General features: G+C 41.7%; 1 protein-coding gene across 1 annotated transcript; it reads left to right on the forward strand.

The window, feature by feature from the left end:
- Positions 1-884: 884 nt before the first annotated feature.
- On the forward strand, positions 885-1,247 carry LOC131908577 (large ribosomal subunit protein eL37-like). The gene has a single exon (XM_059259613.1). It carries the CDS (start codon positions 904-906, stop codon positions 1,195-1,197), a length of 294 nt encoding a protein of 97 aa, XP_059115596.1. The 5' UTR covers positions 885-903; the 3' UTR covers positions 1,198-1,247.
- The last annotated feature ends 422 nt before the right edge of the window (positions 1,248-1,669 follow it).

Below are 1,669 nucleotides of genomic sequence, written 5' to 3' on the forward strand. Positions count from 1 at the left end.
CTTTCTCTTTCTTATATCACTTTGGGTGAAGTCAACTGCCATGTTGCAGAGGACACTCAAGCAACTTTATGAAGTGACCCATAAAATAAGGAGTTTAGTAAATCACCCCACTAGCAGAGAGCATCAGGGGTGTTCTTTGAAACTATAAAGATAAAAGGACATATTTAGATCAACAAAGAAGGGCAAGTAAGGACAGAAACAAGAGGAGAATCCAAAGATCTTATTCATGTTTTGTGCCATTCTCTGGAAAGCTTGCAAGCCTTTCCTTGGCTCATTAGAGATTAACGTTTAGAGAAGCACAAAGTCATGGAAAAAAAAGCCTCGGGGGACTAATGTTCAACCTGACCTTAGTTGATTTGAGCAAAGGACCAGAATGTGACTAGAAGAGTCCTAGGATATCTCTCTGGAACACATGGCTTGAGGAGTAAGGTGGCCCTGTAGAGATAATTACAGTGTGTCACTCAACACCATCCACTTATTTCTGTTGAACCTACCCTGCCATGTAAAAGGAGGTAGGGGTTTAACTGAGACAAGGCTATGAGTGACACATTGAAGCCAAAAAGAAACAAGGCAACCCAGACATGAATAGGCCAGATGTAAGTCCACAGAAGAAAACTATCAAATCATTTTTGGCAGATTGAACTAAGAAGAATCACTAAAATGATTTGAACAACTCGATATAGGACATGACAGGCCATGAGTGGGTCTCAAAATTTAACCTTGGCTGGCCTAGAGCTCAGTATGAAGAGCAGGCTGGCCTTGAAATCAGTGAGATCAGCCTGACTCTGCCTCCTGGGTGCTGGAATTAAAAGCATGTGCCACCCCATCATGTCCAGCTAAAACACTCTTTAAAACATAGTATTTAGCTCTTCCAGTCTCTTTGGCCTCCGCGGCAGAAGCAAGATGACGAAAGGAACGTCATCCTTTGGAAAGTGTCGCAATAAGACACACACGCTTTGCTGCCGCTGTGGCTCTAAGGCCTACCACCTACAGAAGTCGACCTGTGGCAAATGTGGCTACCCGGCCAAGCGCAAGAGAAAGTATAACTGGAGTGCCAAGGCTAAGAGACGAAACATTACTGGGACTGGGAGGATGAGGCACCTGAAAATTGTCTATCGAAGAATCAGACATGGATTCCGTGAAGGGACAACACCTAAACCCAAGAGGGCAGCTGTTGCAGCATCCAGTTCATCTTGAGGATTTCAGTCAGTCATAAAATAGATGTTCTGGTTTCAAAAGCAAAAAAAAAAAAAAAAAAAAGAAAAGAAAAGAAAAGAAAAAAAAAGACATAGATTTAATTAATTCTTAGCTAATTTCCTATAATGTGTTTTAATTCTATTTATCCCTTTAAACCCTAACTTCTCCCATATCTACCCCTGCCTTCCCACCTGCCTCAAAAGTTCATGTGTTTTTATTCATTTTTTAAAATAATTCAGAGCCCAGTTTGTGCTGCTCATACACTCATGGGTATGAGATCATCTGCTGAAAACAGAGGCCACATCCTTTACCAAAACTGACTCTCTCTCCCCTAGAATCCATCAACTATAGCTCCTCAGTTAGAAGGGCTTATGATCCTGTTCTTACTGTGCTAAAGTATTGACTTGCTTGTTACTGTGCAGGCAACTACAGCTGCTAAGAGCTCATAAGTACAGTGGTTCTGTCATATTCA

The sequence above is a fragment of the Peromyscus eremicus genome, chromosome 4 (genome assembly GCF_949786415.1).
Source record: "Peromyscus eremicus chromosome 4, PerEre_H2_v1, whole genome shotgun sequence".
Taxonomy (NCBI): Eukaryota; Metazoa; Chordata; class Mammalia; order Rodentia; family Cricetidae; genus Peromyscus; species Peromyscus eremicus.